This window comes from Passer domesticus, chromosome 22 (genome assembly GCF_036417665.1).
Source record: "Passer domesticus isolate bPasDom1 chromosome 22, bPasDom1.hap1, whole genome shotgun sequence".
NCBI classification, from domain to species: Eukaryota; Metazoa; Chordata; class Aves; order Passeriformes; family Passeridae; genus Passer; species Passer domesticus.
Window position 1 is genome coordinate 1,330,604 of NC_087495.1, and position 20,314 is coordinate 1,350,917.

General features: G+C 54.6%; 4 protein-coding genes across 7 annotated transcripts in view; 2 read left to right on the plus strand and 2 right to left on the minus strand.

The window, feature by feature from the left end:
- CAPZB (capping actin protein of muscle Z-line subunit beta) overlaps positions 1–4,901 on the plus strand; it is a 58,191-nt gene extending 53,290 nt beyond the window's left edge. Inside the window, exons 8-10 of one of the 2 annotated variants that reach the window (XM_064397363.1) lie at positions 948–1,024; positions 2,123–2,235; positions 4,038–4,901. In XM_064397363.1, the coding sequence (XP_064253433.1) occupies positions 948–1,024; positions 2,123–2,225 (180 nt within the window). In that variant the 3' untranslated portion in view covers positions 2,226–2,235; positions 4,038–4,901. The remainder of the gene's footprint in view (positions 1–947; positions 1,025–2,122; positions 2,236–4,037) is intronic. The other variant, XM_064397365.1, reaches the window with a different exon arrangement.
- Positions 4,468–13,320, minus strand: SLC66A1 (solute carrier family 66 member 1). 3 transcript variants are annotated; one of them, XM_064397358.1, is made up of 8 exons: positions 12,891–13,320; positions 12,291–12,478; positions 11,368–11,497; positions 10,707–10,794; positions 9,535–9,683; positions 8,670–8,762; positions 8,092–8,277; positions 4,468–7,845 (listed from the first exon to the last, which is right to left on the minus strand). In XM_064397358.1, the coding sequence occupies exons 2-8, from the start codon at positions 12,458–12,460 to the stop codon at positions 7,747–7,749; spliced, it is 915 nt and encodes a 304-aa protein (XP_064253428.1). In that variant the 5' UTR covers positions 12,461–12,478; positions 12,891–13,320; the 3' UTR covers positions 4,468–7,746. The 3 variants fall into 3 exon arrangements, with proteins under 3 accessions (XP_064253428.1, XP_064253427.1, XP_064253429.1); XM_064397357.1 differs by having other exon boundaries at positions 4,468–7,864; XM_064397359.1 differs by lacking the exon at positions 8,670–8,762 and having other exon boundaries at positions 4,468–7,864.
- Positions 13,321–13,332: 12 nt separating this feature from the next.
- Positions 13,333–17,368, plus strand: AKR7A2 (aldo-keto reductase family 7 member A2). Its single transcript, XM_064397355.1, has 7 exons — positions 13,333–13,574; positions 14,317–14,504; positions 15,018–15,122; positions 15,648–15,744; positions 15,836–15,935; positions 16,244–16,373; positions 16,897–17,368. The coding sequence occupies exons 1-7, from the start codon at positions 13,349–13,351 to the stop codon at positions 17,056–17,058; spliced, it is 1,008 nt and encodes a 335-aa protein (XP_064253425.1). The 5' UTR covers positions 13,333–13,348; the 3' UTR covers positions 17,059–17,368.
- A 378-nt stretch (positions 17,369–17,746) lies between these two features.
- On the minus strand, positions 17,747–20,304 carry MRTO4 (MRT4 homolog, ribosome maturation factor). The gene is made up of 8 exons (XM_064397376.1): positions 20,181–20,304; positions 19,787–19,845; positions 19,612–19,715; positions 19,444–19,525; positions 19,168–19,235; positions 18,700–18,851; positions 18,232–18,308; positions 17,747–18,043 (listed from the first exon to the last, which is right to left on the minus strand). The coding sequence occupies exons 1-8, from the start codon at positions 20,206–20,208 to the stop codon at positions 17,894–17,896; spliced, it is 720 nt and encodes a 239-aa protein (XP_064253446.1). The 5' UTR covers positions 20,209–20,304; the 3' UTR covers positions 17,747–17,893.
- Positions 20,305–20,314: the final 10 nt, after the last annotated feature.

Sequence of the window (20,314 nt, forward strand, 5' to 3'; positions counted from 1 at the left end):
CCTGCCCTCAGATTTGCTTTTGCAGCCACTTCTGGGGAGAATTATCTCAAGTCAGGTTGTTACACAGCACTGTCCCTTGGACTGGAAGTTCAGTGTGTATCAAGTGCTTATGGAATGCCCTGGAATTGGGTTAATGTTGGGTTTTGTGGCAGCTCTCAGGCCTGGAAGCTCAGCACAAGGAGTGGAGCTGCTCAGAAGGTGTAGCACCACTTTGCTGTTTCACTGCACTGTCCTGACTGAAGGTGTCCAGATTTTCTTCATTGTTACAGCCAAGAAAGGAGGAAATTCTCAACTATGATGCATTTTTAGGGAACTGGGAAATTAAAGAAAGGCAGCTACTTTTTTTTTTTGGATCCCTTTTTAAAGTTTTTTGCTTGAGTGAAAGCAATGAAAAAAAAGCTGCTTTGCTACAAGATCTCTCTCAGAGCTCTGTCGTGCAGCTGCAAAGAACAAGTCGAGAGTTCCAAGCCACCCCTGAGCACGGAGCTCTGGGCTGTTGCTTCTCCTGAAGGGCTGGCTGGGCTCTTAGTGCCAGGAAGCTGCTCGGGAGGGCTGGGCTGGTGCATTTTCCTTCTGTGCAGAGCTGGGGAGGAGCTGCCCTCTCGTGGTGCAGAGCTCCCATGCCTGCAGAGATGGCTGGGAGGGGAGAGCAGGAGCAAAGCCCCAGGGCTGGGAGGGGAGAGCAGGAGCAAAGCCCCAGGGCTGGGAGGGGAGAGCAGGAGCAAAGCCCCAGGGCTGGGAGGGGAGAGCAGGAGCAAAGCCCCAGGGCTGGGAGGGGAGAGCAGGAGCAAAGCCCCAGGGCTGGGAGGGGAGCAGGGGCTGCTCCCGGGTTTGGTGGGGCCTGAGTGCTGCAGTGCTCCAGGGCTGTGGGCAGAGGGACCCTGGTGCTGCAGCATCCTGCAAAAGCTGAGGGGACTGAAGAGCTGCTGTGCTGCTTTCTTCTGCAGGACATGGAAAACAAAATCAGAAGTACACTGAATGAGATTTATTTTGGAAAGACAAAGGACATCGTTAATGGGCTGAGGTAAGGGACCTGCAGGGGGTGGGGACCCTTGGCATCCCTGCAGTGCCACCCCAGCCTCGAGCTGCTTGCTGTTCCCCTCCCTGTGCTGTGGGACAGTATTTGTTGTGTGGAGTCCAGGGAACTCTTCTGCTGCAGAAATCTGAAGCGATGTTTTAATCCCTTGTTCCCTCACCAGGAGCAAAAGAGCCCAACTAACACTTGTATTTTTGGATTATTTTTCATTAGTTTTCTTCTTCACAGTCCTGCAAGCTGTATTTAAATTCTGTCTTCTATTTCTACTGTCCTTAAAAATAGTCCCAGAATTAAGTCATGACATGAGTGGTTTGTGGTTTAGACTTTGTTTTAAATTCTTTCTCTCAACACCACTGGTCAAAATACAGTGTATGAGAAGATATTAAATTCCTGTGCCTTTCTGTGAGGAGACTGTGCTGTACTGTTCAGCCCCTGCTCATTCCTGGACAGGAATTGGACATGGAAATCCCAAGCTGGTAATTCTTATGCTCACAAAGTACAGAACTGTGATGCCAAATCACTTCATTTTAAAGTACAGAGAGACCTCCCAGCACAGTGTGGTAATGTAGAATAACCAAAGGGCACAAATAAATGCTCTGCTCTTCCCTCACACACTGAGATGTGGAAAAAGAGAGAAAAACAGTGTTAATGAAATATTGTATGGGCAGAGGGAGCAGCAGGACCTGTGGGAGGGATTCTGGGTTCTGCTGCTCTGGGTTCTGCCCCAAGCCCAGGTGAGAGCAGCCTCAGGTTCCTTTGTGCTGAGCAGGGTTTAGCCAGGAAGCTTTTATTAGCAGCAGAGGGAATCTGTAATAGAGCCTTTGTCTTGGGAACGTTGCCTTGAGCTGTTGTGGTTGAATCTCTGTGAATGTGCTGAATCTCTCTCCCCATCCCTCAGTCTGAGTCCTGGCCCTGGGGTGGAACCACCCAGAGCCCCTGGCTCCTCCAGCCTGTCCCTGCTCCTTCTCGCCTGTGTGTGTCCCCTTCTCCTCCCTGGAGGTTCCCAGAGCCCCAGCTCTGTGTTGCTGAGTTCTTCTGACTGTTCTTTTCCCTGTTTGCTCCCTGGTTTCCCACTGCTCTCTGTAGATCTATCGATGCTATTCCTGACAACCAAAAGTATAAGCAGTTGCAGAGGGAACTTTCTCAAGTGTTGACCCAGCGCCAGATCTACATCCAGCCTGATAACTAAACCAATCCAGGTACCCCTGCTGCCTGTGAGGTGTGAGCCAGCACTAAACCAGGACTCACCAGCCCAGCCCTGCATGGTAACGGGAAGAACTAACCCCTAATCCGCAGGGAGCAGCCAGCCCAGCCCCCCTGGGCTCTGTCTCGGGGCTCTGGTTCTTGTTTTCAGTGTTTTCTCCTCCCCATGGAAACCTCATGCTCGGAACTGGGGCAGGATTTCCCACTCTGGCTTGGGAGCAGGAAAGGAGCACGTGGTCCTGTGCCTGGAGTGCCGTGGGATTGGGCTGATTCCATCCAGCAGCTCCAGGACTCTGTCCCTTGAGCACCAGCAGTGTTTTACACTTGTGGTACACCACTGCCATGAAGAAATTCCCTGTAATCCCAGTGTACTCCCTGCAGAGTGAAATCTTGGGAGTGTCACAGTTTGGAAAAAAAAGGAGACTGGTTCTTCCCATGCCTTCAGAGTAAACGTGTGCTTGCCCACACACCTTCCCCGAGAGCCTGGTGCAGTTGGAGTTTCCTTGGAGCTTGAGGTGCAGACCTGCTCAAGCTCACTCAGACATGGGCAGCCTCCCCTTGCTCGTGCTCTGCACAGCCTCCAGAGGGATCTGTTTGCTCTGGAGCTCTGAGTGTCAGGGCAGTGACTAACCCTGGGCCACCTTAACCTTCCACTCCAGTTCCTAACCAGTTACAGATGTTCTTTCAAACACATTCAGCTGATGAAGGAGGAAACTCACTATTTGTTGATAGTGGCCAAGAACCACTTCTTCAGCCTATGACAAATGCAAATATAAGTGTGTATGTTTTTATTAAAGCAGCAGAAGTCTCCAGAGACAAGGGAATGGAAATACTGTTACAAAAATGGTTGGAAAATCACCACCACAGAGAGCAGCCTTGTTTACAGGAGACAGCAACCAGGGAAAATGAGGTTGCTCTGAATCACAGAATCTCAGACTGGTTTGGGTTGGAAGGGCCCTTAAAGCTCATCCAGTTCCAACCCTCTGCCATGGGCAGGGAAATCTGTCACTCTCCCAGGTGCTGTAAAGGCTGTGAAATGTGGTTTAGGTGGGGAGAGATCCTACCCAACTGGATCCTACCACTTCTCTGTGGTAGCCACTCTGGAAAAGTTTGGTCCTGGATAGAACCCATTCTATCAATTTATTTGAGAGGGGCCTTTTTAAAAGTGAAAATTTCTTACTGTCTTATTGAAATCAGAGGTTCCTCCACAGGTATCTCCCAGGGCAGCCATCCCAGGTGGTTCCTGAAAGGTGGAGCTTTTCCTCTGTACTTTCAGGCGGAGGGAAGCCCTGCAATAACCTTGTGACAGTGTCTCTGTTCTTCAGCTGCTTTGATGACTCATTCCTTAGGGAAGGTACAAAAAAGGTGAATTTGAGAGCAGAACCTCCGGCTGCTTTTCCCAGCGGGGCAAAGGTGCCGGGAGGTTCCGACCACCCTGGGTGAAGGGTCTGAGAAGGGTCAGAGCTCCCCAGCCCGGCCCTTCTCCAGCTGGGGCTGGCTTTTCTCTGGACTCGGGGCAGCAGGAGCTGACCCCTGGCCTGTGGGACGCTGGGCTCCCGCAGGGTGAGCACAAACCTGGGCTGTCCCTGCACAGCTGAGGCAGCTCTGGGGAAGCCTTTGGTGCCAGCCCTTGCCAGAGGGGGTTTTGCTTTGTGTTCTTGCTGAGTGCTCACTTCTGCTTCCCGGGCTCCAGCAGGCAGAGCTGAGCCTGGGCTCAGGGGCTTCTCCTTCCTCCTGCCTGCCAGGACTGCTCCCTGCCCTGCCCTGCCTCTGACCCCCCTTTCCTTCTTCCCCACAGGTCTGTGCAGACTTTTGCAGACAAATCAAAACAAGAAGCTCTTAAAAACGACCTGGTGGAGGCTTTGAAGAGGAAGCAGCAAAGTTAAAGTCCTGTCAGTGCTAACCAGCCATGCCATGCACTCGTTAGATTCCTTTCCTAGAGAATCATCCCCGCCCTTTTCTGTTGGTCACGTCACACTTTGCATCCAATACTCTCCATGCAGCGCCATCCTCTCCCCATGAATAAAGCTGTACAAACTTTTTCAGTCTCTGAGGCCTACTTTGCACCACATTTTACTATTGAGACCTTAGGCTATGTTTCTGTAGAAGTCCATGTATTATTTTTTTTTCTCTCCCCCCTTTCCCACCCTCCCCCATTTATATGCATCACCACAGATCATTGTTTGTCTTTTCCTCCCTCACCCCTCCTGCCTTTTGTTACATTGGTGTAAAAAATGTAAAACAAAAATTTATTAAATACTGTGGTGTGTGAAAGAGGAAGAACTGGAAAAACAAAAAAAAAAAAAGAAAAATAATCTATTCCACGTATGTTTGGGGGCTGGGCACAGGGGCTGGCTGGAGGGAGGGAGGGAAGAGAGGGTGTTCCTTGGGGTTGTACAATACTGAGTAACCCAGATGTGCAGGAGATGGTGATTTCGAGACCTGCTGAAAGTTCTGCTCTTCTATAGCCTGGTTCCAAGGCGCTTTTCTGTCAATTTTTATGGAATGCAAAAGGGGTTTTTGTTTTGATTTTTTGTTTTTTTTGTAAAGCTTAAATTGAATCTACATCTGATACTTGAGCCTCCATACTAAAAAATGGAAAAAATGAAAAGAAAAAAAAAAAGACTAAAACAATAAAAACAACCAAAAAAAATCCCAGGAAGATGTTTGTGTGATTGTGTCTTCCTTGTTTCCCTTTCCTTCCTTGCAGGTTTACGTGGGGTTTTTTTTTGTCCCACATCAGAAATGTTTGTGTGGAAGGGGCTGTGATGTCCCTCTGCTCTTTGGCCTTGTGTCACTCACTCTGCTGCCCATCCAAGGTGCTGGGGTTGGTGCTCCAGGCATCCAGCACGTGGATTGGCAGGGGAGAAGGGTGAGCACAGCCTGGGGGCTCCTGTGTGCAGCCCTGGGCAGAGCAGCTGTGCTGGGGTGGGTGGTTCCTCCCATCCCCTGACCCAAAAGCTCCTCCCTGTGTCACCGGTGACCCTCCCCAGCGTCCCCTCCTGAGCCCTTGGTGGGCAGAGGGACCTGGCACAGCTTTGGGTTCCCTGCCTGCTGCAGGCTCTGGTTGTACCCAACCTAATCCTGGGGGAAGCACAGAGAGATCTGCTGGGCTCTCCCTGCCCCTGGGAACTGCCCTGTGTGACCCTCTGCAAGGGGGGACTGCTGGCATTAACAGGGATTAATTAATGTGCTCCAGTTTGGTTTTGTACACGACCTGTGTCCCACCCAGACTCCTGCACGTGGCCAGAGTTCACCCAGACCTGCAGGAGCTCCTGTGGGACACAGCCTGGGAAAGGCTGGGAAAATCCCTCAGGGAACACTGGGTTTGGCTGCAGCCTCAGGGTTCTGTCCCAGCACAAACCTTTCCTGGAGCTGGAGATGTTTGTGTGAGCTCTGGAGCCTGGGAGGGGAGATCTGCTGAGGTTTTCAGTGATCCTCTCCCTCAGGGGGGCTGCTCCTGCTCGGCCTTTTCTGCTTTAACATTTGCCTCTGCAAAATCCTGATCACAGGGACAGGGCTGCAGCAGTGACTGGGAGGGATGGGAGCCTCGGGAATTCCAGCCACTCTGTGTGAGCTCTGGGTGCAGCTGCTGGCCTTGCTCCATCCTGCCCAGCCCAAGGAAAGTCAGAGTCCATCAGCTTTGTACCCAACTCGTGCCTCAGGTGCACCCGTGGGGACAGACTGTGTGATACAAATATATATATATATAAATAAATAAGTTATACATATATATATATATATAAAATATAGATATAAAAATAAACATATATATAAAAATATAAATATATATATATATATATATATATATATATCTGCACTCTTTCCTCCTTATGGCAGAGCTGCTTTGTCCAGGTTTGGGAAAAGCCAGTATGTGACAATTATTTTGTGTTGTAGTGGCAGAGATGAGGGATTTGCTCATGGTTTGGATTAAAACAGGAGATGAATTGTTCGACAATTCCTGGGGAAAGACAAGACAGGAAATGCTGCTGCTTCAGGATGAGGTGAGCAGCCCCATTGCCTGTGAATCTGGAGGGGCAGAATCCTTAATTAATCCAGTAAAAACTCACTCACTTGGTTCAAGAATGAAAAGTGCCTTTCCTTTCTGAAGACAGCTGGCTCAGGCCCAAGAACTGGCCCAGCCTGTGTTCCCATGAAGCTGCTGCTGCAGCTTGGTGGGCACTGAGCAGCTGGATCCCATTTAATGTGAGATCCATGGATTGGTGTCCTCAGTGTGAGAAGAAAGCACAGAAACTTCCTTGGGAAGGACAAATGTCATGGACTGGCTGAGGAACCGTAAATTAATGATAATGGAGCTAAAGCCAAAAGAGACACGATGCTGGGTACCAGGAAGGGAGCTGGAGGGGAAAGGGAAGCAAAAGGAAGAGCTGATAGGAACTGCAGGAAAGGAAAGCTCTTGTTTTCACAAGGCCAAGCTGTGACAGTTTTTCCTGAAGGGTCTCCAAGCTTTGGTTGGTTTTTCTCATTTTCCCAGACTGAGCTGCTCATCCCCTGCAGGAAGAGCTCAGCCCACGGGAGGGAGCCTGGCTACACCTCCTCTCTCCTGCTGGGACACAGCTTTTCCCAGCCCAGCCCTGCCTCCTGTCCTTCCCTGCTCGAGGAGCACTGTGCTGAGTTCAGGGCCCCTAGAGGGGGATAAACTCAACAGTTTTGTGGATAAACTCATCAGTGCTGGGGATAAATTCATCAGGTTGAGGATAAATTCATCAGGTTGAGGATAAATTTGTCAGTTTGATAAACTCATCAAGGAGAGAGGGCAGGAAGTGAAAACCAGAGCGAGCAGAGAAGCAGCTCTTCTGCTGGGAAACAGCAATGGAGCAACTTCCCAAGAGAATCCATGCAATTAAAACATGGGCGAGGCAAAAAATGAGAAGTCAGAGAATGGGACTGTGAGACTCATTAGGAAAGAGGCAGGAGCTGCCAGGTAAAGCAGCAAAATGAAACCAAAGGAGGCAGGTGGGGAAGGACATGTTTTATAGATGGGTGAGCCGTGCTAATTAAAATAGGTGTGGACTGGACTCTTTGGTTCTGCTGCTCCTTCCCCACTGGATGCAGCCCTGTGTGTCTTCCAGAAGGAGCTGAGGGGGCAGTTCTGAGGTCACAGGGCTGTGTCTGTGGCAGGTCACTCACCCTGTCCCCTCCCCACTCAGGCTCTCCCCATGTTTTTCAGCACCAAGGAAATTCCACATCACCCTTGGCAGACACAGCAGTGACCAGGCTCAGCTGTGGGGCACTGGAGCAGCGAAGAGCAACTGAAGTATCCAAAAATTCCCTTTTATCCTGAAAGCATCATTGGTATCAAAGAGGCACCAGGTATCCCAGCAGCATCTTCTGCCACCTCCTTGGCAGCACAACGTGTCACCCACGGCCTCGGGGCCTCCTCTGCCAGGAGCCACCAGGATGAAGGGGCTGGTGTGCCCAGCCCTAAGGCCACCTTCCTCCTGTGCATCCTCCTCTTCCTCCTCCTCTCCCTGCAGGTCCCTCTGTCAGCTCTCTGGGCTCTCCTCTGGCTCCCCCAGCAGAGCACCCCTCTCCTCGAGGGTGCCAGGCCGTCCTTTCCGATAGGCCAGGAACTGGAAGGAGATCTGGGGAGAGGTCAAGGCTCTGCACACTCAGGGGGATCTCAGGGATGCACTGGGTGTCAGCACCCCGAGTTTGTGCCAGGACAGGTGGGAACAGGACAGGCAGCTCAGTGCAAGGCAGGGGCTGAGGCGTTTCCCAGTGGTGCAGCAGCAGAGATCCCCAGGGAGCAGCAGCACCCACCCTCCTGCCCAGCCCTGCCCTGCCCTGCCCTGCTGGCAGGGTGGGATGCCAGCCCAGGGAAAGGATACAACCACGTCGAGGGCCAGCACGCCCAGGCTGCCCACCAGCCAGGGCAGGTGGTGCAGGATGTAGTCACCTTGGCCCTGGCCTGGCTCCGGGTTCTTCAGGAGGACACTGAGGCCGTACAGGGAATTCCCCAGCATCACCAGGGCAAAGAGAGAGTAGGAGACCCCGCTGGTGGATTTCCTCTTGTACTGGGAAAACAGGGAGAGGAGAGGAGAGGAGAGCAGCTTGGGTGCAGCTCTCCTAAATCTCTCTACAATGTGCTATTAATCATGCTCTCTCCCAGCATTAAAAAAGAGAAGTGGTGACTCAATGCTGAGAGTCTTTTAGTTCCCCTTTGGCTTGTAAATTAGACAAAATGAAATCCCCACCCTCAAAATATCAGTAAGTTAAAGGGAGGGGAGAAAAATAAATACAGAGAAGTAGTTCCTTATGGAATGATCAGAGATGGGGCCTGGGACCTGTGAGCAGAGAGGAAAAAGGAGAAGCTCAGGGAGAAAGAACCCCCTGGGGAGGAAGGAGCCTCCCCAGCCCCCGGGGAGTGACTCGTGAGGAGCCCCGGGGTGCCAGGCTGGGCACTCACGTTGGTGCAGATCTGGGGCACTCGGGAGCACAGGTAGAGCACGGAGGAGATGGAGCCGATGGTAAATCCAATGATTTCAGTCCTGGAGAAAGGCTGCAAGGCAGGGGCGGGGACAGGGACAGGGACAGCCCCTGTGCTCAGAGCCCCAGCACGGCCACACCCAGCCCCGCGTGTGCCCAGCTCCCTCCTCCGACAGCCCGCTGATAATTGCAACTGATAATTGTAATAATAATAATTACATTTCACCTTGCCACAGGAAAACACCCAGTGCAATCTGTTATAACGGGAATTGGCTTTATTTGCATTGCTTGGACAGGTCCTTTTCTATTGCCAGAGCAAAACTATTCTGCAAACCTACTTTCAGTTTCAGCCAATGAGTTACCTTGCTGCACTTTCTTGCTTGTCTGATTTTCAGAAATATATATAAATGTGGATAATTGGAAAAAGAATTAAAGGGGGGAAGTCTTACAAATTTCCTGAACACAGGACCCACATTTTTTGTCCATCCTATGCAGCTGAGATAAACTGTTTGCAAACAGAGGTGTGGGAAATGTGAGGTTTGCTGACTCTTGAGCAGGCCCATAGAAGTGCTTGAAATCTGAAGTGAAAATGCCCTGAAATCCCTGAAATCCTGCAGCAAACTGTTCCTGAATTTTGCAGGAATCTTTGGAAAAGTTCTCTTTCCAGTGCCATCTTCCTAGACTCTAACAGTCTCCTGCAGAACAATTTGGCCCCAAAATAGGAACAGCCCCTAACCCCAAAACACGTGGTGGGGTTCAGGGTGGTTTTTTTGGGATCACAGCACCCAGCAGGGCATCCCCACCCAGACCTCCATCCCATCTCCCAGATCTAGGAACCGGCTCACCTTTGGTCCAAGCTCATCCCCAGGAGCTGAGAGCAGAGACCTCCCTTTGAAAGGCCCTGGAGCCTCGGGGCTGGCACTGCCCAGGAGGGAGAGGCTGGACAGGGACCCCACGGAGAGGAACACAAAGGCTGCATTGATGGGAGCAGGGACTGCAGAGAGGCAGACAGAGCCTGATCAGGGAGAGCCCAGCAAGCCCCACGAGCCCCGGGGCTGCCAGGACCCTCTGGGGGTGAAGAAACCTCCAAACTCTGCCTTATCTCACCAAGGGACTGAGCAACCTCTGAACTCTCCCTTATCTCACCAAGGGATGGGCAGTGGCTGCCGTGGGTGACTGATGTGATTTATCTGCCCAATTTGTATCTTATCAGGGAGGAAACTGCTCCCACCACAGTTTCTTTTGGTTTAGGGCTCCACAGAATCATCCCCACCAGAAGATTTCACTGTCTTAAGTCACTCTCAAATCTCTGCCACAGCAAGCCCTGCTGTGGCTTGTTAATAGTAATTTACTACTTTTCAGTAGTTTTTAGTGATTATATTCAGTAATCAAGCTCTCCAGCTTAACAAAACCATGTATCTGATGGGTCAAATACCAACTGGCTAATAACTTGATGTGTCTTAACTAAGTTAAACAATCACCCCAGTCCCAAGGAGACTGTTTGGGGTTCAGCAGTGCTGGAAAAGGGATTCTCTGTTTTAAACCCTGCAAGAACTGCTCAGGTTCCCTTTTCACTGCAGTTGAACAGACAGGAACCTCCCTGTCAAGGCTGGAGCAATGACCCTGAAACAGTGGGAAAACTTCCCCCTCTCCCTTCCAGCACTGCCCGAGTCAGGAGTCTGTGATTCCCAGCTCTGAGGTGGAGTCACTATGTAACTGTGGGGGATTTATTTGTTTCTGTGCCCTGTGAGGCTCACGGGGGGTTGTTTTCAGCCTGGATACCATGGGGGCGTGGGGGTTACAGGGGCTGCAGAAGCCCCAGGCCCAGCCTGTAGCTGTTTGTTGGCTTTGGCTCTTTTGGGGCCTCAAATTATCCAAGGGAAAAAACCCAAAAACCAACCCAGCAAGCAATAAGAGGCATCATCTATAAACTGTGCCTGGAATCTCCCGGGTTCCCGGTGTGCCCTGGAATCCCTCCCAGTGCCCAGGCAGCAGAGGCCCCCCCTGCCCCACTCACAGGCTCTGCCCCCGTTCTTCACCCGGTAGTAGCAGTACAGGGACAGCATGGCCAGGTCTGCCAGCACGTAGTAGATGGCCGTGTACACCTGTGGGGAGGGGACACGCTGGGGACACCCACGGGGAGCTGGGAATGTCCCACAGGGCTGCTCCCTGCTCCCCCGGTGTCCCTGGGGGAGAGGGGAGTGTCCCAGGCTGGAGAAGGGAATGGCCCAGAGGGAGGGAAAGGAATAACTTGGGGGTGAAGAAGGGAGCATCCCTGGGAGAGAAGGGAAAACACCAAGAGGGGAAGAAGGGAGCATCCCCAGGGAGGAAGGAGGGAGCATTCCCAGGGAGGAAAAAGGGAGCATTCCCAGGGAGGAAGGAGGGAGCATCCCCAGGGAGGAAAAAGGGAGCATTCCCAGGGAGGAAGGAGGGAGCATCCCCAGGGAGGAAGGAGGGAGCAACCCCACGGGGGAAGGAGGGAGCATCCCTGTGAGAGAATGGACCACACCCTGAGTGGAAAAGGGAGCAAGCCCAGAATGGGAGAGGGGAGCATTTCTGCGGGGCAAAGAGGGAGCATCCCAGGCAGTTTGGGTCTCTGGCTCCCGGTGCTGGATAAAGCAGCTGCCAGCCCCTCCCTCCTCCCCGGAGCTGGGGTGTCTGAGAGCCAGCCCGGGTACCTGCAGGGGCAGCTGATCAGCCAGGAAGGACCCGATGAGGTTGAGGAGGTCTCCGCCCAGCCATCCCAGCAGGAAATAGATGGAGAGAGCCTGGTCCATGATGCCCGTTCTGCAGGCCTGGTAGAACTGCCTGCAGAGCATCGGGCAGGGGAACAAACATCACCCTCAGCGCTACCTGGGAACCATCCCCAGGATTCCCGTGGATCCCAAAGCGGTCACGGCAGGAAATGCAAGGCCACACGTTCCCCTGGCCCCAGGCAGAACTCCTGAGCCCCAGCGGCGCTCACCGAGGGCCGTGTGGGAGGAACAGGGAGGATGACCCCAGCTGCAGGATCCTCCCCCCCGCTTGCAAAAGAGCCGTGACTCCTCACGTGCCCCGCAGCCACCCCTGTGTCAGCACTTCCAAGTAGCCCAGGGCTCCTGGGGACATTCCTTCTGCAGCGCGACCTGTCCTGCCGGCCCTGCACGTGCCCGACGTGGGACATTCCGGGAGACAGGCACAGCGACAACAACACCGCGGCCAGGACATTCCCGGGGCTCTGGGGCTGCGCTGCCGGCTGCCCTCGCCCGAAACCTGCCGAGCCCTCGCTGCTTGTGCCGCGGGGATTCAATGATTCCGGCACCTGGTGCCTGCGGCTCCACGTCTGCCGCACCCCGGGAAGGGCTGCCCGCGGTGTGGGGGCGGCACTCGGGGAGTTGGGAGCTGCACTCGGGGATTTGGGAGCGCCACTCAGGGATTTGGGAGCTGCACCCAGGGGTTCGGGAGCGGCACCCGGGAAGTCGGGAGCGGCACTCACGGATTCGGGAGCCGCACCCAGGGATTTGGAAGCGGTCCCCAGAAATTCGGGAGCGGTACTCAGGGATTTGGGAGCCGTACCCAGGGGTTCGGGAGCGGCACCCGGGGATTCGGGAGCAATACTCACGGGAAGGCTGCGGCGATGAAGCAGGCGATGGAGCCCAGCCCCAGGACGACGCTGGCGACATCCCGGCTGTCCTGGGCACACTCGTTGAACACATCCATGATCCAGCGGGAGCCGTTGGGACAGTCAGAGAGATTCCCAAAGGGGAGACCCCTCCAGCGCCGCGCAGCCATGGGACCCCCGGGACAACGCTGGGGAAAGGGAATAACGCAGGGGAAAGTTAACAACGCTGGGGAACGAGAGAGCTGCGGGAGGGACAGGTCTGGGGCTCCTCCGGAACCGGCTCATGTCGGAAAAATGGATCGTTAGCGGATGATACACCTTTATTGGGTTTGCTGCCAGCCTGGCAGCGTCTGGCCTCAAAGGAGAAACAGAAGACATGAAAGAAGAAATAAAGAACAAATACGAAGGAAAAAAAGGAGGAAAATAAGGAGGAAAGGGGGAAAAAACGAATTAAAAAAAGAAAAAGAAAATAAGAAAAAAAAAAGAAAAAAAGAAATTTAAGAAAAAAAAAAGAAAGAAAAAAAAGAAGTTGAAGAAAAGGAGAAGTGGAAAAAAAAAAGCAGGGGAAGAATAAATAAAAGAAGTCGAAATCAACCCAACCTGTCCTCGCAGCACGGCACTCGCCTCTTCACCGACGCGGTTCGGAACTGTATTTTTCCTTGAAAGCCCGCTCTTTTTGAAACTTGGGCTGTTTTTCTTTGCCAATCCACAACTGCTCAGACACCGCCGGGTTTCCTTCGCCGCTGTCCCAAACCCTGCCCAGTTTCCTCCGCTGCTCTCGCAACCCCTGCCGGGTTTCCTTTAACGCCGTCCCAGTCCCGCCGCTCTCCCCAGTCCCGCCGCTCCTCTGCCGCTGTCTCAGGAAGTTCCCTGAGAATTGCCGGCAGTTTTTCACAGCGTGAAATCAGCGAGCCTTTTCAGAAAGCGGCTGCTTTTCCCCGCGGGTTCCCGGCGCTCCTTCCCCTCAGCCAGCCGCAGTTTTGCGCCGAGCTCGGCGCGCCGGGCCAGCCCCGCGGTGTGAGGGGCCGGCCGGGGCGGGCCGGGGCGGCGCAGGCGCGATGGCGGCGCGGGCGGCGATGGCGGCGGCGGCGGGCGGCGGGGCCCGGCCCGCGGTGGTGCTGGGCGCCATGGAGATGGGCCGGAGAGCCAGCTCCGAGGCGAGCGCCGAGCTGCTCCGCGCCTTCCTGCGCCGCCGGCACCGCCTCATCGACACCGCCTTCATGTACGCGGGCGGCGAGTCCGAGCGCATCCTGGGCGCGCTGCTGGCCGGCGGCACCGAGCCCGGTAGGGCGGCGGAGGGCGGGCTGCCCTCGGGGCACAGGGGCTGCCTCGGGGCCCGGGTCTGAGGAGAGGGGCTGCCCTGAGCGGAAGGGTCTGCTTTGCCAGGCTGACACTGTCCTTGAGGAGAAGGGACTTGGCCAGGACTCGCTCTGTGAGGAGAAGGGATTTCCCTGAGGAGAGGGGACTTGCTGGGAACCGTGCCCTGAGGAGCGGGTCCTTCCTTGAGGAGAGGGTCTCATCTCTTCTGCCAGGCTGACACTGTCCTCGAGGAGGCTAGACTTGCCCAGGACTCGTTCCCCGAGGGTGTTCCCTGTTAGGCTAATGCCCTCCCTGAGGAGATGGCACTTCTCTGGGGAAGGAGGAGGGTCTTCCTTGCCAGTCTGAGGCCGTTCCCAGGGACAAGGGCGCTCCCCAGGGTCCATTCCCTGAGGAGAGGGATCTTCCCTGCCTGGCTGACTCCCTCCTCGAGGAAAGCAGACTTGCCCCAGGCCCATCCCAGTTTTCCCTGCTGCTGCCATGCCTGAGGGAAAGGGACCCTTGTACTAGTGCTGACCCCCAGACCTTGAGGAGCAGACCTTCCCTGCCTGGGGCAGACCTGCAGTGCAGAGAACAGCCTCCCTTGCCAGGCTGACGGGATTCCTGAGGAAAGGCACCTTCCCTGAAACACCTCAAACACTTGTTCACTTATCCCCACTCCCCTCCTCAAGGTGGAAACATCCTTGCTCATTCCTTCTCTCTCTGCCAGTGGAAGTGGCCACCAAGGCCAACCCGTGGGATGGGAAGACGCTGAAGCCGGAGAGCGTGCGCTCCCAGCTGGACACGTCCCTGGAGAGGCTGCAGAGGACGAGTGTGGAGCTCTTCTACCTCCACGCTCCTGACCACGGCACCCCGGTGGAGGAAACCCTGCGTGCCTGCAATGAGCTGCACAAAGAGGTGAAGTGCAGAGTCCAAGCCTGGACAATCCTTGATTCACTCCTTTCCACTGCTTTTTTGGAACCAGGGCTGCTGTTGTGCCCATTTGCTGTGCTGGGTTTGTGCAGCTCTGCAAAGAGGAGACAGAGCCCAGGCAGAGCTGAGCAGCCACTGCTCTTTGTGTGCTCACGTGGTGCACTTTGTTCCCAAGAGCTCTTGGAACACCTGGACTTTGCTTCCAGCCCTGTTAACAGTCTGGTTAAGATTAGTGCTGGTAATGGGTAAAGAAAATCCTGAGTTTCATTTATCTGGTTATATAATTTAAACTAGAAGGTGTGAATTCCAAATGAACAGAAAATGGGGAATATTTTTGTCATGTCTTAATAATTTATAGTCTGTCAGAAAAGGTGGACAGGAATTAACCCTTCTGGACTAAAATTTGGTGACTGTCCTTTTCACTGTGCCCAGCTTGTGCTGTCTGGGTCCAGATGAACTTTGAAGCACTGGAAGTGAATTCCCTTTATTCCTCTGCAGGGGAAGTTTAAAGAGCTTGGCCTGTCAAACTACGCCGCGTGGGAGGTGGCAGAAATCTGTGCCATCTGCAAGTACAACAACTGGGTGATGCCAACTGTGTACCAGGTGAGGGAGGAGGGAAGCTTGGATTTGGGTTCCCCAAATCTAGCACCAGCCCCAGTGTTCCAGATATAAACACAGAAGGAATCTGCTGCAGTTAGTCTGGGAAGTCACAGGCTCATTGAGGTTGGAAAAGACCTCCAGTGCCAGCTGTGCCCAGTGCCCACCTTGTCACTACCCCAGAGCACTGAGTGCCATGTCCAGGCCTTCTTTTGACATCTCAGGGATGGGGACTCCAACACCTCCCTGGGCAGCCCCTTCCAAGGCCTGACCATCCTTTCAGTGAGGAAATTCAGGAAGCTGAGCGAGGTTGCTGCTCAGAAACAGCTCAGTGTGTTCATTGCTGGAGCCAGACACTCCCCTGCCATGGAACTTCAATTATTTGCAGTCCTTCAGCGAGTCTGCTCCTAAGCAAATCATCACCTTGTGTGACCTGGAGCTGCTCTTGGGGATGGGTATTGCCAGGGAAGGGTGGGAAGATCAGCTGCTGTGCCCTGAGCTGTGTTTGAGGCTGTCTCCCACCCCACGCAGGGAATGTACAACGCGACCACGCGCCAGGTGGAGGCCGAGCTCTTCCCCTGCCTCAGGCACTTTGGGCTGCGCTTCTACGCCTACAACCCGCTGGCAGGTACAGGGACAAGGCTTTGGGACAAAACTCTGGGGAATGGGGGCTCTGCAGAGCCGGCCCATCCCAAACCTGCTGCTCCCTTCCCTCCCAGGGGGGCTGCTGACCGGCAAGTACAAGTACGAGGACAAAGACGCGCGCCAGCCCACGGGGAGATTTTTTGGGAATGACTGGGCTCAGGCCTACAGGGACAGGTATGTCCTGAGTTGACAGACAAGCAGGAATGGCTGCATGAAAAGGCACTCTAATAGTCAAGTTAGAGGAAGCAGAATTGACCAAAGCTTGGGATTATGTCAGCACACATGGCTGGGGCTCTGGTGTGTGACTGAGCTCTGCAGGGTGGTTTTTAGGCTCAGCTTCCTCACAGCTCCCAAGGGAGACTGCAGAAGTCATCCAAGGCTACAAAGAGTTGTATGAGCCTTCCTGAAAGCCTTTTGATTGGAATAGAGATGTACCACTGACTAGAGGTCCCAAGGGCAATAACAAATATTTTTTTTGGCAGGTACTGGAAAAAACACAATTTTGAGGGAATTGCACTGGTAGAAAAAGCCCTGAAAGAGTCTTATGGCTCCACTGCACCCAGCCTGGCATCTGCTGCACTGCGCTGGCTCTACAACCACTCCAAACTGCAGGTGAGAGCTTGGCCTGGGCACTGCTGCCAGCACTGGGCACTGCTGCCATGCCCACAAACAGGGAAATTTCAGTGTAGGTGTCTTTAATCCTGTGGGATTGTGGCATTCCAAAGTGAATGTAGTGTACAGACTGCCAGGCAGCGGGAGTGAGGCAGCTCTGCCTTTTCCCATGTGGTCAGAACTGGAAGCTTCAAGTGGAAGATTTTAGGTGCCAGTTATTGGGGTCTTGGCTTCCCATGCACTCAGCTTCCCTGCAAGGAGAGGACTTGCCTTTCACTGGACTAGGAAACTAATTCTTAAATTCCCTAAATGTTCCTGTAGCCCACCATAAAGTAGGATTTGGCAGCTTCTGAGGATTTGGGGTGACTTGGGAATGTCCTGGCCTAGTGAGCAGAATTTGTGGTGCCATTTGCTTAATTCTGGATGTTCTTTAGTGGAAAGAAATGCTTTGTTTGGCCTGCAGTGGCTCAGGAGGTGAACTTTCTTTTGGGATCAGCAACACCCACCTCCCATCTCTTCCCAGGGTTCCCTGGGAGATGCAGTGATCATTGGCATGTCCAACCTGGAGCAGCTGGAGCAGAACCTCAACTACAGCGAGGAGGGTCCCCTGCTGCCGGCCGTGGTGCAGGCGTTCGACGAGGCCTGGAACCTGAGTGCACACGACTGCCCCAACTACTTCCGCTAGGGAAGGAGGGCTGGGACACCCTGCACAGGCCCTGGAGACCCGGGAGAGGTACTGCCCACCCCGCCCTCCCATCCACGGCTGGAGGCCTGCAGGTTTTTCCTGAGTCAGTGAAGCTTTGTAGGATCCACACCCGTGCCTTAGTGCTCCCTGCAAGCCCCTCAGCTCCCCCAGCACAGCCCGTGATTCAGGATGCAGCTGATCAGGAAAATGAACACCTTTACGAGGTGAAGGCCCCTGTTCTGCTTTAATGTGAAATCTTAAATAATTACATACAAGAATAAAACCTCTTCCTAGTGCAGAGCACATCTGACCTGTGCCTGGAACCTGTCATGTCTTTGGCAGCACTTGGGGGCATTGAATCACAGAACATCAGGATGGTTTGGGTTGGACAGTCCTTGAATCTCATTGTGTTCCACGCCCTGCCACGTGCAGGGACCTTCCACTGTGCCAGCGTGCTCCAAGCCCCATCCAGCCTGGCCTTGGACACTGACAGGGATAAGGCAAAATTCCAAGGGTTGAACTAAGGATCTTCTTCCGTGTCAGAATAACAAACCTTCAGCATCTTTCCCTTTGTGCTATATCAAAATTCCATTACACTGACACCCTTCCTGCCCAGTTTCCATGTTTGAGCTGGCATTTCCTCAGATCCCAGGATCCACCATCACTAACAGACAGCAGCAACACCGTCTGGTTTCACATAGATATTTATATAAATATAAAAAAAAGCATAGTTAGGTCATTTTCTATAAAGATCATCCCAGTGCAGGTGCACCCAAAGAAGGGAAATATCCTTCTCTTTTTGTCCCTAAAATAGAACTGTCTGGTGTCCAAGCTGTTAGTCCTCATTGCTGCCATCATCATCATCATCATCCTCCTCTTCCTCCTCTGCTGTGTCTCCCACGAGCTTCTGGAAGTCTCCTGTCTCAGAATTCCACAGAAACTTCATGGTGACTTTAAATTCTGCCATCTCATAGCCAAAGAGTTTCTAGGAGAGGACACAAATCTGTCATTCCTGCTTTACTCTGTGCCCAGCCTAGCAAAACAGTAAATTCTGCTTCCAGGTGGGAAGTGGAGCAAAGCAGGAGCCAAAATAACTGCTGCTGGGTTTCAGGAGCTGTGTTAATTAATCATTAGTTATTTCGTGTCAGGAAGCAGGGCTGCTGTGTCACTCACCAGCACACGGGCCTGTTCTGGGGTGAGAACATCTCCTTCCTTGCACACTTCATAATCCGAAAGCAGCGTCACCACTCCTGCAGAGCAAAACCCTGGCAATAGGATCCAGCACTGGGAGCTCCCCTGAACGTGGGGGCAGAGCCAGGACTCCCTCCAACACCACCCCCTGCAGCACGAGAGCCCCCCAAGGAGAGGGGTGATTGCAGCTCCAAAACCCGACGCGTGGTGCCCGAGTGGGTCACTCCGAGCTGTTTCCACTGGAGAAGGATGGCATTCTGCAGCAATCTGGGGGCTTCACTCAGCCTTTGACACCAGCTTGGGAACCACAGCGCAGGGACAGGAGTTCCAGCCCCAGCCCAACAAGGACAAAGGTGTCCCTCAGGTTTTGTCCAGACCCACATCGTGCTGTGTTTAGCCTGGTGCAGCAGAGATGCCAGCTGCAGGCAGGCCCAGAGCTGCCCTGTGTACCTTTCTTGAGCGCCGTGGGCAGCCCCAGCTGGCGCAGCTGCGGCTCCATGGAGTGGGGGAACTGCTCCAGGGGCCCCGTGTCCAGGCTGACCCCGTAGGGCGCCTTGTTCCCAGCACGGGCAAAGTCCAGCTCCCGGAACCTGGAGAACCACCTGGGTGGGACACAGGGGACACAGGAGCCTCAGCTGGGGGAGCAGCACCCCTGGGCTCAGACAGGGACTGGGGCACGGCCTCCCTGGTGCTGCTGAGGGAGGCTGTGGCTGCCCCTGGATCCCTGGAAGTGCCCAGGGGGGTGGAATGGGATGAGCCTTAAGGTCCCTCCCACCCAAACCCTTCCATGATTGCTGCTGCCACAGGAGGGGCTGACAAAGACAGTGGGAAAGGCCCATGAACCATCCCTGCTCTAAGGGAAGCAGCAGGGAGTGTGGGGTCTGTGGCACCAAAAGGCTGTGCCAGGCTGGTACTCACTCATCCACCTCGTCCCTGGTGCGGTTGGTGAAGAGGAGCCCGACCTCCCCTCTCAGGTGTTTGCTGACCTGGAAGAAAGGAGCATCCATGGCACTGGGGAGCAGCAGGGACTCACCTGCAGGGGCTGTCCTGCACTGCTGCACTGCACAGAGCCCTGCTGGCAGGCCGTGGGGGGGGTCAGTTAACAGCCCCACACAATGAGACCCCAGGATGTTATTCCAGGACTGGAATGCAGCAGTGAAGCTTTAGGACCCCCAGAGGAAGCTCAGCAGGTACCTTGTGCAGGTTCTCCTTGTACTCGCTGCTCGGCTCCCGGCCCAGCGCCACCATCATCACCTTGTTCTTCCCGAAGAAGATCCTGCAGCAGCAGCACGAGGAGGAGGAGGAAGATGTCAGCCTGGAGCTCACCCTTGGGCATCCCCTCCCCGCAGCACCCCTGCCCACCTGCTGTGCTTCCAGGCGTTCCGCACGTCCTTCAGCTTGTTGTTCCTCATGTTGGCCACCGAGAAGACGAAGATGTACTTGTAGGTGTCCACGCAGCGCCGCAGCTGCGGGGGAGCCGTTAGCGGGACGGGCACGGGGCAGGGCAGGGCAGGGCCAGGGGTCCGGCCACACTCACCTCGGCGATCAGCGCCTGCTTGGCCTCCAGCCCCTTGCGGGGCGTCCGCGTCAGGGACACTGCGGGGAGCGGAGCGGAGAGCGTCAGGACGGGACAGGGGTGGGGATGGAGAAGGGAACGGGAGACGGGCAAGGAGACAGGGATCGGGTCAAGGACGAGGGAAGGGGACAGGGAAGGGGGCGATGGATGGGGCCGAGAAATGAGAAAAGGAGGGAGAAGGGACTGGCATAGGGAAGGGGACGGTGAGGGGAGTGGGGAGAGCGAAGGGGGGATGGGATCGAGGAATGAGAAAGCGACGGAGCAGGGGCCAGGAGCAGGGGAGGGGGCAGGGCTGGGCGGAGGGTGCCCGGTGCCGGTGCCCGGTGCCGGTGCCCGGTGCGGGCCCCGCTCCCACCTTTGCGGTCCCGCTTGGACTTGGGCATGGCTGCGCCGTGCTCCGAGGCCCCCGGGCCGCGCGCGGGCTGCCGGGAGCGGGCGGGGCTGTCCCGCGCGCTGCCTGCGCGCTCCCCGAGGAGCGGACGCCCTTTC